Genomic DNA, 12,332 nt, shown 5'->3' with positions numbered 1-12,332 from the left:
GTGAGCGGAATTGGAGTGGAATAGGCATTTGTATATTTCAAAAAGCGTCAAATTTCCTGTTTGGGTGTGTCATGTAGGAATACGGAATAGGCATATGAGTGGAATACGTATGCCATTTTGTACCAAAAAAGAAGGTATTGCAATTCCACCCAAAGAGGTGGAATTGGAATACGTATTCCAATTCCACGTTTTTATGAGCTGAAAACTATGAAATATCGGGTCCGTGTCCCGTGTTCGTGAAGCCCTATTCTTTTTGGCACTCAGATGTTGCTTTGTCGCGAAAGAGGGTTTTTGGTTTTTTTTCGTCCACAGCCATTTCCGCAGCCAGCAACCATTTTTGCAGCCAATGCAGAGGAAGCTTAGGGCCACACAATTGTGTTCACAGTAAGCAATGTTGCATCACAGTTTTTTTTAAAGCATAAAACCTGCAGATGTGTTGAATTGTTTTAACTACGCGAGCTATGTTTTTTTATCAGACAGCCACGCTGATTCAGGGTTAGTTTTTTCGTATTATTTCTTTGCTTTTCCTTACTACTTGCAACACTCATCATATGATTATTGCCTTCAGAACTTACAATGTATGAAAAGATAGATGAAGTCATCATTTGAAGTTGCATATGACATTTGCAAGAGGCTCTATTCCCAATCTCGTCGCAAGACATGGGCTTACCCTCTTTGCTCTTCTCGCATCCATTTTCCCTAATCATATGTTGCTTTGGCCCCAGATCATCTTCCTCCTGAGCTACACTAACACCACGCCACTGTGGAGTATGCTGCTTCTTCCCCTTCCACTTACCCGTGTGATTGTAAGCTTGGTGTTGCCATATGTCAAAAGAGATATGAGGTGTTGCCCTAGGTGCTTGAGCATGAATCAACTCCGCAGGATAATTTTTTGTATAAAATTGAATCGTGCCTCCTTTTCGATCAAAAGCTTGTTTAAGACAGGTTTGAAGGTCTTCACATATTTCTCTAGTAAAGATTTCTAACTCTTTGTTTGATTGAGCATAGCGTTGAGTATTTCTTTTTAACCACCATCTGCCATTAGTTAGGGTTTGAACAGGAAATATCAACAATTTACTTAGAACAAGGAGCCTTCTTACAGTGACATAAATTATTCTGAGAGGGCTGAAATGAAAGTTTGATGGATTACTTTGTGTTATGATTAGGAGAATGTCTGAATCCAAGGCAGAGAAGCAGTTTAAAAGGTTCAAACTGGTCGTCATATCATTTTCTCGTCTTTCTTACGAATGCTCTGTGTTTTGAGTTAAAAGCAATTTATAATTCACACTTTTATGCTTGATTCCATATGCCTTCGAAGCACCCAGAGTTGGCCAGGAATGTATGCAGTCATTTTTACTTGTCATGGTTTGAGCCTCCAATTTCTTGGATGGGGATGGCATATCATCTGGCGGCCTCAGTGGATGACCCCACTTTTAATGCCCGTCAGGAGTGGTTGCGGGAGTTTCTTTACCCCATCAAAGGCATTTGTTACTAATGTCAAGTGTCATTTTGAAAATATAGTTTGCAGACCTTATTGCCGTGGTTTTTTCTCGTCTTTCTTACGAATGCTCCTTGTTTTGAGTTAAAAGCAATTTATAATTCACACTTTTATGCTTGATTCCATATGCCTTCGGAGCACCCAGAGTTGGCCAGGAATGTATGCAGTCATTTTTACTTGTCATGGTTTGAGCCTCCAATTTCTTGGATGGGTATGGGATATCATCTGGCAGCCTCAGTGGATGACCCCACTTTTAATGCCCATCAGGAGTGGCTGCGGGAGTTTCTAAACCCCATCAAAGGCGTTTCTTACTGATGTCGAGTGTCATTTTGAAAATATAGTTCGTAGACCTTGCTGCCGTGGTGTAATTTCCTGCTCGCGATTATCTTCTTTTTTTTATCTATTGCTTTTTGAAATTGAATTAGTATTTTACTTAGTAACGAATCCCTGCTCTTATCTCTTTTTTGAAAGAATTATAGAGGGATCCCTGGGAGGCGCAGATGAGTGCAAGAGCTGCAAGTTGCACAGGCACTGCTCTGAGCATGGCTGCGTGGCTGGTTGGGGCTTGTGTGCCAGGCACGACTTCCAGAATTATGCTTTTCATGTGCGGTTCCTCTACTTAGTGTGGACATGGTAATCTTATTCATATTTTAATCCACACAGTTTTAATGTCTATGTGTTGCATTTTGTCACTGCCAATGAAATTTGGAAGCAACACTTTAAAAAGTCTAGTGCATCATATTTGACTAAAAATACTCGGTGACCACTTTCTGAAATGCAAGGATGGCATCACATTACTTAGTTTTTGATAATAGTCCTCAGAGGAGGAAATTGTTGCGAAGGTTAGCATTAAAAAAAAAATAGAAGAATCCCCTCACTAAATTCGATCCAGTTATTCAAAATTTATGTCGGGTATCAAAACCTGAAACCTCAGATTGGTTTAATCCAATTTTCCATCTAGACTTTCAATGAATAACCTAAACTGGCTTGACATGATTGACACCTCTGAGCTTGAGATACCTCTCAAGAGTCCACTTCTACTGCCATCTATAGTGTCAACATTAAGCTGAGACATCAACAAACTTCTGGACTGACATGCATCTTCCCACTACTTTTTTTGCATATCATTGAAGAAAAACTAACAATTTGAACCCTCGATTTAGAAATCTAAGATACTGTCTTACCTATCATCTTGACTAACAACCTTCCTGGGAGTACCTAATGCCCTTATGAATAGGGATACTTCACAATTTTCCTACTGCATATTGTTCAGATTTGCAACTATTTGAGTTTCAAACTTTTGACAAAGCACTAGTTGGATCCAAATTTGCAGTCAGGCGGTGTAGTAAATGCTCTTACTATATTTCATAGACTCCTCCTGTCATTGACCATCGCCCCCTACCAACTACATATATAAACCCTTAAGATATGTCTTCCTAGTTTCTTAATGAAATTGAGATCGACATAGAATCTAAACTAGTAACTAGTGTATCAGAAGAGCATAGATTCCCTCATTAGCTTTTCAGTTCTAGAAAACAATTAGAAAACCATCCTAAGCTCCCAATTCTAAAAGAGCAAAACAATTTGTAGTCCATTGGTTGTATGATCTGCAAAAATGGCAAGGAAAGGCTATGGTTTGAATGTGCATGTGCATATTAAGTATAAAACTGTTGATCTCTCACGAATCACCACACATTGTGAATAATGAAACGGGAAATCTGGAATAAAATATGGGTTTCTACGTATAGTCTGTCCAGCCAAATCTTGTCTACATATCTCGAGGCCACCTAGTATAAATAGAGAATCGCAAGAAAAGAAGCAAGCTGAAATATAGCAAACTTACCTCATCTTCTCCTCTGCTTCATCCGGATGCTCCATAATTGTTGATTTGGGTAAACAGAAACAGAAGCATAGCTGTGGCTATTCACCATAAGACGAAGATGGATGACATCATAAGAAGATGGCTATTTTGTATCTTATCTGTTTTGTTTTTCCTTTTTTTGGTACTGAAGATTTTATCATATTTGCTGATTTGCTATCTTGTTATATATTGTGTTCTTGGTTGTGTAAAACTTTGATTTTATATATGTTTTCAATTGTCATTTTCAAGTAAAACCAAAAGAATTAGAACTGAATTATATTGTATCTTATTCTTGGACTGTGATGCCTTAACTAGTTGAATTTGTAGGAGGCTGCAAAAATAGCTTGGGAATGCAAACAATCATTTTGTGGAATATAATGGATTGTCTATTTTAGTGCTCTATAATTTCTTTGTTTGTTGGAATTAGCAGATGATGTGAATATATTGTTTAATATAGTTTGGTCTTTAAGATAATGAAGGTGATACTACAAGGAGTATTTGCAAATGTCTTTAATTGCACATTAATATGCAATTTGCTGCATAAACATATGTTTGCCTCCTAGCATTGTGATCAAAAGTACTGCTTAGACATGTGTGGTGTTGATTGCATTCCTAATTGTAAATGACCACAAAAACTAGTGAACCAAGGAGGATTGACCAACTTTGCCATTTTCGCTCTTCCTACTTAATAGTGTATGAACTACGTTGGAGATTTTTACATCAAAGTATGCTTTAAATGGCATTTTATGATCTATTATTAGGTAAAAGACAATGATGCATCATTTAAAACAAGTTTCAGTGTAAGTCTTATTAACAATGTGTTTGGTTGTGGTCATGATTTCAATAGTCTTATTAACGATAAAAGCAAAGCATATTGTTCTTCATCAGCACCATGCATATCTTGAAAATCCATAAGGTCTATGATTAAACATGGAGGTGAATAAATTTTATGGTAGGAATTAATAAATTATAAATGTATGCACTACTTTTGGAATATCTACCTTTTGCTATTGTTATATATATACCTGGGTATTATTCCCAGCCACAGAAATTGATGTATAAGCTCAATTATAGTGTGGATTATCAATCTATTTTAATGGAATTTTCATTTTATTGTTGTAGTACTTCAAAGTGGGAATATTCATATCATTGGTTTGTTTCCTTTCCAGGTCTTACCCATTTTCCCACAACTTGTCAACCTGCCAACTAAAAAGTTCCAGGCTGCACTTGCATGGATTCTTCAGGTACTTAGCACCAATGTGATATTAAGACTATTTAAATAATGTTTTTTTTGGCTATTTGTTTCACTAGCATGTCAGTGTATGTGTTACATAGAAATTTATGCTAAAATAGAGAGAAGCATTTAATTGGTGAGATTGTTGTGTGAAGAGTACTGGTAAATGTTATAGAACATTTGAATTTGGCACTACCAACTTTGGCACTAGTTTGTTCATCATGGTTGCTTTGAGCATTTTCTAAAATTGGGGACATCCCTTAACCTCTGATAATTTTGAGGATATGGAGAGAATGTCTTTTTTACCCCTTCTCCTCATCTTTATTAATATGGAAATCTAAATTAAATCTATATATGTGTTTATAGGGTGTTCGATGGATCCTATTGTTGATAAAAGAGTTTATGGAAGCATTGTTAGGAAGATCATGCTCTTGCATGTACTTGTTGTTTTGCTTGCAGCCCAAGCAGTACTCATAGTAGCATCTCATGATGATGCTAGAAGACAACTACGCAAGCGAAGAAGACCTGCTTGTCCTTTCTTTAAACATATTATATATTTTAATGACACAGATTGCCATGACCAAATACGCATGAGTAGAGGAGCTTTTTTCAAACTCGCCAATATTTTAAGGGAGAGAGGGACCATTAAAGATACGATAAACATGAAATTGGAAGAACAACTAATCATGTTCCTACATACCCTTGGCCGCAATTTAAGGAATCGTAAGGTTGGCCATAACTTTGGTCACTCAGGAGAGACTGTGAGTCGTCACTTCCACAAGGTCTTGAAGGCAATCATATTGTTCCATGGCAATTACTTTTTGCCCCCTTCCATAACTACCCCTCTAGAAATTCTTGGGAAGGACCGTTTTGATCTGTACTTCAAGGTAAATCTCTTGGATTCATGTACTTTCTTGCTTGAGTATATTGTCACATATTTGACTATAATATTTTTAATGTTCTAGGATTGTGTTGGAGCAATTGATGGGACCCATATACCAGTTACCATTGATGTGGACAACCAAGCAAAATACCACGATAGAAAAGGCAACCTGTCACAAAATGTAATGGGTGTCTGTTCCTTTGACTACAAGTTTCAATACGTTCTTGCTGGTTGGGAAGGTTTAGCTGCAGATAGTCGTGTTCTTGCTTCAGCTCTATCAAGAGCAGATTCACTAATAGTTCCCCCTAGTATATTTGATCATATTTCTAATGATTATTTAGTCATTATTGTAAACCATAGTGTTTATGTTATTTCAATCATAATATTTATTGTTTTTTTGTATAGGAAAATTCTATTTAGTTGATGTTGGCTATCCAAATGTTCTTGGATTTCTCGCCCCTTACCAGTGTACACGATACCACCTAAAAGAGTTTTCTAGAGCAAACCCAATCAATAATGCCCACGAGCTATTTAACCATCGACACTCCTCTCTCAGGAATGTGATTGAGCGCACATTTGATATTTTGAAGCAATGTTTTCCTATCTTGAGGCATGCGACATCTTATAGTATCATGACTCAAACAAAGATCGTGTTAGCATGTTGCATACTACACAATTTCATTACGATCGAGGACGGTGTTCCACACGAAGTGGAAATTGAAGAGGAAGTTGATCGTGGAGGGATAAATGTCCCAATTCTTGAGACTTTTGGGATGACTCAACAAGATAGAGATGATTGGGGAAATTTTCAAAATGAACTAGCAGAAAATATGTGGGAGGACTATAGATCTCGGCATTAGTTGATCATTTTACTTGCATTGATACATTCTATTTCAATTTTGAATAGCTACATACTGCAAATTTTTGATACTGCAAAATTTTGAATAGCTAGATACTTCAGGTTTTGTAATAAGATTTTCTTTGTATAGTTTTTTCAAGCTCTGTTAACAATTGTACAAGTAAAAATCAATCATTTGAATTTTTCACCTATTTGTTCAATTTAACAATGCTTCAGGCTCTGTTTTGAACACTTGATTCTATTTGTTAGCAGTGCAATCGCCCTTTTTATGAGAGGGCAATTGCATAGATGCACCTCTCATCTACTTTTATTTCTTAACCAACGGTTTGCATTTGAGTTGCATCTATATATATTTTATGCTTTATCTTGCACAACATCATGCATCCTATATATACTAAAGTATAAGAGAATGTATTCATGAGATCATTTGCAGGTGCTATTGTCACAGGAGCAGTTTGCCCCACACTTGCAATCTTTTTCTCCTCCCACTATCATACTGCCATCCACATACCTTCATACATTATCAACAACAACGCAATTAGTTTATATTCAATCTTAAATGAATAAATCAGAAAAGTATAGCAATGAAACTTAAATGAATGGGTTTGATAGCTTACCCCATATCAGATGTAGAGCTCGCCAACACAAACTCCATTGAAACTAATTTCTCACTATAACTGAGATCTTAAGTAGAGATGCTAGTTTAGAATACGTTCGATGCTAGTTTTACACGAGACCATTGAAGGGAAGATGTTTGAACGATTGGTTGCTCTCGACTAAACCAACAGTTTATCTCAAGGCTTGGAATTTTGACACTGTACTCAAATAAGATATACGTAGGTGATAAAGTTTGCTACTATATTTCCATCCCGTGTACTGTATAAATTCTCTATTTTATTTATATATACTGATTTGGGTTTAATGGCAGCGCATGATTTGATTGCATTATTATATGCTTTGAACTTGGTCCATTCATAGGATTTATGCACATTGCTTGACTGCCATGTTTTTCTCTCCACATGTTGGGTGATGCGACGCGCTCCCCTGCCCACAGGTGGTTAATTATGTGGTGTTCCATGTTCACTAACAGTCATGGCTTTTGGTGCAACGACAAATGGGCCTTACAATTGGTATCAGAGCTTGGTTTTGGCTTGGTCATGGGTTCAAATCTCCCCGGTGCCTTCCCGACTCGTGTAAGCACCTGGTATGCGCGTCGAGGGGGAGATTGTTGGGTGATGCGACGCGCTCCCCTGCCCACAGGTGGTTAATTATGTGGTGTTCAATGTTCACTAACAGTCATGGCTTTTGGTGCAACGGCAAATGGGCCCTACACCACATTCATAGGACCTCCAAATTTGCATACATCTATTCTCTTGTCTAATTCTGCTTTCCAAATTTGTATACTTGTATTCTCTTGTCTGCAATTTCAAATTCAATCTGCAAATTGTTTATTTGATTGGTTGGAGAAGAAAAAACTATCCTACTACATAGAGCTTCAAACTATCAAACTGATTCTCTGCCTACTTATACTATGATATAATTTGATCATTGAGCCATAGGGGATTTACATGTATGTAAAACTGCAAATGCCGAAGAAGCTATGTTTTTAGCTGGTCCATTTCTATGGTGGATTTTACAATACACTTTTTTGTATTATGTTACCTCAACCTAGAGAGATTGAGACTGAAAAATGTGAACCCCTTTCATGGATATTCTCAATCTGTTCTAAAAATACCTATTTCTCATTTTGTCTCCTGTAGAGATACTAAAGATATAAAGGGACAACATTGCTAAGTAATCTAAAGCAACAATGCATGTTCAAAATCATCAAATTTTAAACAACCATATAGTATGCAACATTTTCTTGTGAAACACCTATATACGAATAGAGAGTGGTGAATATTCTGAGCTAAGGCTCTATTTAACTAATAGTCAAATACCATACAAGATGCTTTATTGAAGCAAAATTGTATATGGCCACAGAAATCAGATCCTACTCAAAAACTTATTGTGATTGCACAACATGGCCAAGCCATATAGATCAAAACAAATTTGTACACATACTTTTTTATTACCTTGGTTTTGCATGGTAAATGAAATATGAAATATAACACAAAAAGAAAAGGAATGTTATCCTTCAAGAAAAAGACTAAATAGTAGATTAACTTTGCAAGTCAAAATAGACCAATAGAGAAAAACAATAGCACAATATTTTCAGGAAAACACGGATCATGTATAAGATTACGAAAGATGTCATTATGGAAAAATAATATTGAAAATCAAGGGCACTCCTTTAAATAGACACCATGGAATAAAATCAGCTAAGTTTATTAGATTATTTATAGCATGGGGTGATAGTTCAAAATTGCAAGCCCTCACTTTGTGCCCTGCTTTCTTTTGCTTTTCAATAAATGCTTCCACAGATTCTATAGGAATTGCCCTGTCTGCAGTGTTGTATATGTAGAGCTGGGGGCATTGCGGCTGCTAATTTAATAAAAGTCCCAACACATATGAAAGCCTCTTGTTATTTAGTCTCTACAATAGCAGTCTTTGGCTCATTCTAAAACTCTGATAAATCTCCACATAGTTGTTATCAGAAAAACATTTTACTTGTACTGAATAATTAGTCCATGTGAATGAATAAATAGGTTTGTTGAGGGGTTATTTCAGAGTACGGTTGATATTTGGTGATATATATTTTTAGTTGTTGTTGACAATATATAATGTGCACTTTTATTTTATGGATGTTTTCCAACAATATAACAGTTGCCTATTGCAGCAATATGTCATTCACAAATCATTTGATGAGCATACACGAGGAGGTTAATATGCCCCCCACTACCACCCTTGTTGCTACTACACCTGTTTCTACTCCAACTTCGTCTAGAAATCCAAAAATTGTATGGACTAAAGAAATGGAGAGAATATTGTTGGATTTGCTCCTTGAGCAAGTCAATCTAGGAAGGAAAGGTGAAGGAGGTTTTCGCAGAGAAGCATGGAGTGCTATCGAGAGGAGATTCAATCAAGAGCTGAAATTGAACCTTGGAAAGGATAATTTCAGAAATAAGTTGAAAACATGGAAGACGGGGTATAGAATAATAAAGGAGTTACGAAATACTAGTGGCTTTGCTTGGAATGAGGTAACTCAATGTGTGGATGCTGAGGATAGCATGTGGGATGAACTTCTGAAGGTAATGTCCTCTTCAAAGTTTTTTTCAATACTAATGTCATAAAAAATATCTAATTATTTAATTTTGGCAACATGTATAGAGAAAAGAATTCAGAACTGCAAGAGTGTATAGGAGGCAGCCATTCAACTATTTTAATGATCTAGCTATCATAGTGGGAAATGACATAGCGGAAGGAAGTGTAGCTGGAACACCACAAGATGTTGAAGATGGTAACCTTTATGATGATGCTATTGATCTAGATGATGATGATGATTTGAATACACCTATGAATGATGCTGCTGATTTGGATGAAGATTTCATTCAGTCAAATCAGTCCACTGCATCCGCTAGAAGCATTCCTTCAACACCAACGACAAGGAGGCCGAAGAGGAGGAAGGCAAGCATGGCCGCTTCTTTGGATGTTATATCTGAAAGCATCCATGAGATACAGGAGGGAATCAAACAGTCACACACCATCAAATTTGATAAAGAGGATACTAAAAAAGAAGCTGTAGATTTGTTTGTTGCCTTGAAAGCCATCCCTGAAATCAATCAAGAGACTATGACTATCGCATCTGATCATTTTATGCAAGAACCAACAAGAGCTATTTGGTTCTTACAGATGGATGATGCAGCGAGGGAAGCTTATATTAGATATAATTTTGGAGGATTGTAATATTCTCAGGGATGAGGAAATTAGTATTTTATATTATCTTCAGTTTTCTTTAGAACTATTTAGCACTCTATATTGAGTGTTCACATTTTGTTGAGCACTGTGGTAATATTTATCAGCCATACGTGTCAAATTCCTAGAACTTATTTTCATTTTCTGCCCATTATATTACAGGTGTGACTTTTCAAACATAAAAATGTGTCTCCCCATTTAATTAATAGCTGTTAAAACTTCATTGATTAATTCACTTTAACAATTATTATTTGCCTCTTAATTTTATCAAACCTCATGCCATTAAATTGTCCCTGCTTAGAATATGTATGATGTGCGACTTTTATAGCTATGAACAGTGACTTTTATCTATAATTTTGGTACACATTTTACTTATAATTTATAATCATATCTATGGAAATAATCATATCTCACCATATTTCCACATTATGGTAGTTCATACTTTGCAAAATATGCAATGCCTCTTCCAATCATTTCTACTTACACAACCTTTTGATTTCATCTGGAACCAAAGTTTGGGTTTGGAATTGGGTGACACAAAGATCCAAAGCCATTTAAATCCCACTAAAATAATATGTTTCTCAAGATCAAATTTTGCATGTTATTAGTTTTTCTTTTAAATCTTGGCAATTTTTTTTTTGGTTAATGTCTAAATCCACTTCAAATGAAGTCTAGAGTGGACAAGTAATCAGATAAATTGACAAGCTATTGATTGTGAATATCCTTGATGACACTAGAACTTTAGAATTTTCATGCAAACCAAATCTAAAATTTCCTCGGTGCTGAATTAAAATGACTATGATTTATAGATTTTAAAAATGACTGATGCAGTTAGATCCAAAACTATAATTATAATAGAAAAAGATTCTCAGTATTATTGTTGTTTGTATTTAACTATTTAAATTTACTTATGATTTTTTTTAATTATAACATAAAATAGTGTAGCTGTAAATATTAAATATCTAGATTGTTTACCTGTCACCTGAGATAGTTACAATTGTAACAATCTAGAATAGATAATTATATAGTTACAATTTTTATGTGAATAGGTAACCAATTGTTACAATTAGACAGTAAAAACTATACCTGTAAATATTAGATATCTAGATTGTTTATCTACCACCTGAGATAGTTACCTCACTACAAATTCCTTCACTTACGGAAGTGCTGGATTATCTTTGTAATTTGATCTCATAAGCCCATTCAAGTCATGTGCAGTAATGCAGGTCCAGATTGAATTTGTTGTCATTCATATTAGGAGGCAGAAATCCCTCATTCTCAATCAAAAATTTATGACTTTTATAGCTATGGAAATAATCATATCTCACCATCATAATTTATGTCTTCGTTGTAGATTAGTTTCTGATTTATAATTCACTGTTGAGTCCTCATACGTTGGCTTGCTGTTGCAAAATGATGTCCAATTCTTTGGGGATAACATTATGATGCTTATGAAAAATGAGTAGTTCAGAAGTGATTTGGATGCATATACTCAATCCTAATGCTAGAAATGTTGTCACACTTGGAGAAGCCATTCCAGGGAGCAAATAACCAATAAAAACACACACAAAAACTTTCCCACTAAGGACAAACTAATGAAGGACAACTGACTCATTCACACCGACTTCTTTCTTACTTACACTGGTCCACCAAACAATTATCTGCACTGTTACAGCAGTGTGGGAAAAGGCCTTAGCAGGCAGCCAAGTAACCCGTCTTTTGATTGCTCGCAATACATCCAGCACTATGAGAAAACTAAACACACCATAGCATAAATAAATGATAGCTTATTTGTTCATTTAAAATTGCATCATGACACCATTTTACATCTTGTTTTTGCACCGTGCTTCTGGTTTTGAAATAAAATTTCTGTTTAAAAAATTGCCTCTACAGTTTATTAATTATGATTGGCATATCATTTAAAATGCAACATGACAACTTTTTGCATCCTGTTTGTGTTTTTTGCTTCTGGTTTTGAAATAAATTTTCGGTTTAAAATATTGTCTCTATAGTTTATGAATTATGACATGCATGATCGCAACAATATTTGGTATGTAATCATTGTCATTAGTTCTAAGACAAGGTTTGAACAACATCATATGTTGTTACTACATATTTATTCCTGGTTATTTAGTCTCCCTA

The 12,332-nt window shown here is 35.6% G+C and overlaps 1 protein-coding gene across 5 annotated transcripts; it reads left to right on the top strand.

Moving 5' to 3' along the window:
• The first annotated feature begins 129 nt into the window (after positions 1 to 129).
• On the top strand, positions 130 to 10,375 carry LOC149576760 (uncharacterized). 5 transcript variants are annotated; one of them, XM_089819650.1, is made up of 5 exons: positions 130 to 384; positions 1,970 to 2,131; positions 4,529 to 4,603; positions 9,115 to 9,526; positions 9,606 to 10,375. In XM_089819650.1, the coding sequence occupies exons 1-5, from the start codon at positions 347 to 349 to the stop codon at positions 10,179 to 10,181; spliced, it is 1,263 nt and encodes a 420-aa protein (XP_089675776.1). In that variant the 5' UTR covers positions 130 to 346; the 3' UTR covers positions 10,182 to 10,375. The 5 variants fall into 5 exon arrangements, with proteins under 5 accessions (XP_089675776.1, XP_089675784.1, XP_089675792.1 ...); XM_089819658.1 differs by lacking the exon at positions 1,970 to 2,131; XM_089819666.1 differs by lacking the exon at positions 1,970 to 2,131 and having other exon boundaries at positions 9,102 to 9,526.
• The last annotated feature ends 1,957 nt before the right edge of the window (positions 10,376 to 12,332 follow it).

This window comes from Cupressus sempervirens, chromosome 1, assembly GCF_028749045.1.
Source record: "Cupressus sempervirens isolate cs-2001-9-10 chromosome 1, ASM2874904v1, whole genome shotgun sequence".
In the NCBI taxonomy this organism is placed as follows: Eukaryota; Viridiplantae; Streptophyta; class Pinopsida; order Cupressales; family Cupressaceae; genus Cupressus; species Cupressus sempervirens.
Note: the sequence above shows the minus strand (reverse complement) of the source record. Positions and strands in the feature narration are given on the sequence as shown.

Excerpts from the sequence above, each read along its gene's own strand:
- LOC149576760 (XM_089819650.1), top strand. The coding sequence starts at position 347 with ATGCAGAGGAAGCTTAGGGCCACACAATTGTGTTCACA. Across the intron at positions 4,604-9,114 it reads CACTTGCATGGATTCTTCAG|CAATATGTCATTCACAAATC; the intron begins GTACTTAGCACC and ends TGCCTATTGCAG. Across the intron at positions 9,527-9,605 it reads TGTGGGATGAACTTCTGAAG|AGAAAAGAATTCAGAACTGC; the intron begins GTAATGTCCTCT and ends CAACATGTATAG.